Source organism: Cebus imitator, unplaced genomic scaffold (genome assembly GCF_001604975.1).
Source record: "Cebus imitator isolate Cc_AM_T3 unplaced genomic scaffold, Cebus_imitator-1.0 Scaffold555, whole genome shotgun sequence".
NCBI classification, from domain to species: Eukaryota; Metazoa; Chordata; class Mammalia; order Primates; family Cebidae; genus Cebus; species Cebus imitator.
Window position 1 is genome coordinate 196972 of NW_016107870.1, and position 2245 is coordinate 199216.

The following is a 2245-nucleotide window of genomic DNA, read 5'->3' on the forward strand; positions in this document are numbered from 1 at the left end:
GTACCCCAGGAAGCCCAACACCCGCCTCTCCAGGGCAGTGACCTAGGAGCAGGGCGCCTGCCGGTACCCCAGGAAGCCCAACACCCGCCTCTCCAGGGCAGTGACCTAGGAGCAGGGTGGCGCCGTGAAGGGTGGACCTGAGGGAGGCCCAGCCCGCCAGCCAGGCACGCAGCTGGCACTTCCTCCCCACGCCCGCCCACCACACGTTTGTTTGACGAGGAACACCAGGCCCTAAGTCCCGCTCCACCACCACCAGGCAGGCGCTGAGCACCGACTGTGCGATTGGCTCTTCCAGAAAAAACTCCGGCGACCCTGACCAGCCCTTCCCGTCCCTGAGAGAGCGTTCCTCCCTGGATTAGGTGCCATCCCCTCTGTCCCAGGTTTCCTCATCTGGAGAATGGGAACTTGGGCTCTGTTCTAAATCACGAATTGTAGGACCAGGAGACAGACACACAGACAGCCCAGAAAACACCACTCGGGGTCAGATGGTGGGAGGGAAGGACACAGGTTCACAAGGGTGCCAGACGCCGAGGCCCAGCACGTGAGTGACGGGCGCACAGAAAACGTGTCCCTATGGGGCAAGCACACGATGCTTCTAGGACCCACTCGTGCCTCCTGCTCAGCCGACAAGACTCAGGATCTTCCTGACTTCACAACAGATAAGGCCCCACAGCCCCAGGGCCAAGCCAAGGCTCCCAGCCAGCCAGGGTTTCCGGGCCGCCCCAGCCTGGCGGAAACCACTCTCCTGCGCTGCCGTGGCTCCCTGCACCTGGGAAGCGAGCTTGGGCCATCTGTCCAGCATCCCGCCAGCCCCTGGAGAGGCTGGGCCCTGGCCTGGACGGGGCAGGCCTTCCCATCACACCGAGGGTCTCTACCCGCCTCCCCAGGTGACAGCTGATCCCCAACCAAAGGGGCATTTGCTGTCAGGGCTGGTCAGGGACTCCCTGCGGCCAAAGACCTTTCACAGGCCAGCAGGGGGTCCCTCCCTGACCCCACTCTCCCACTGCTAGACGTCAGCGAAGAGGCAGGGTGCGGGGGACGCGCCTGTCCTCCCCGTCCCTCCGACTGAGTCCCAGGCAGGGACCAAGCTCCATTGTTTCTGGCCACTGGGTGGGGAGAGTCAGAGACTCAATCACTGACTCAGCCGTCGGGGGGCAGGAGGGGCCACAGACCAGGCCAGAGCTGGCCCCGAGGCAGGACACCGCTGTCTAGGAGGCAGCCGAGGCAGCTCAGGCGCCTGGAACCCACACTGCACACGAGCGCCGGGCTCTACTCACCCCGCGCCTCGGGCTCCTGATCTGTGAGCCGCCGGCGCCTCCACAGCTGGATACCGTACAGCCGGCAGAACCAAGTGCCAGCCGCCGCCAGCTGCCCTGGCCGTAGCAACACACGTGTGCAGAGTCCCAGGTGCAGACCTCCTCGGGGCTAGCCTCACCCACACCCATGGGTGCCTGTCCACACACCCTCTGTGCTCTCAGTCCTGGGAACCTGCCCGGCCTCCTCCACAGGAAGGGGAGGCTGCCACAGACGCACCCAAGGCAGTGTGATCTGCCAGGGCAGGGAAGACTGGAAATGCCCAGTTCTGACAGGCCAGGTACTGTCACATGAGGACAGTGACTCCAGGTGACCAGAGGGCCTGCCTGGGACGCGGATGGCTCGGGGGACACATGTGTCCCATGTCTGCACACAAAGACACAGCGTGGCATGTGCACACGTGGGGGTGTGCATGGGGGTGTGGACAGAGGGAGGCGGGGGCAGGGACAGGTAGGGCGGGGGCAGAAAGGCAGAGGCCGCATCAGCTCTGAGGGCCTTGGAGCTTCCCGCCGGCCCCCACTCAGAGTCCTGCGGTCGCTCAGGGGTGCCCCATGACCCTCGAAGGGAAATTGTTCTTTCTGTGATCTCCGGAATTCTCCAAGACCAGACCCCCCTCAAGCTAGGGCCCCTGCCTGGGCCAGCTCTGGGCCTGGAACGCAGGGTCGCCGAAGCCTGGAGCTTGATGGGGTTGCTCAGCAGTGCCGGGACTGCCAGCCTCACTGCCTGAGGAATAGACTGGGCAAGGGAGCTGCTGCCCACACTCGCCAGCCGGGCAGATCCAGCCCCTGCACTGTTCTCCTGCCACACTAGGATCACCCTGAGACCCCAGGCTGGCCCCTCCGGAAAGTGGCCCAGGCCCCGCTCCCATGGAGCTTCCAGATGGGCCTCTTGGGCACGGCGTGTTCTCCAGGGACAAGGCTTGGCACCCAAA

At 64.9% G+C, this 2245-nt stretch overlaps 1 protein-coding gene across 1 annotated transcript in view; it reads right to left on the reverse strand.

Annotated features, from left to right (window-relative positions):
• The window catches only part of NKAIN4 (sodium/potassium transporting ATPase interacting 4), a 7300-nt gene extending 5855 nt beyond the window's left edge, over window positions 1-1445 (reverse strand). Inside the window, 1 exon segment of the mRNA XM_037733891.1 lies at window positions 1332-1445. Coding sequence (XP_037589819.1) covers window positions 1332-1445 — 114 coding nt within the window.
• Between the last annotated feature and the right edge of the window lie 800 nt (window positions 1446-2245).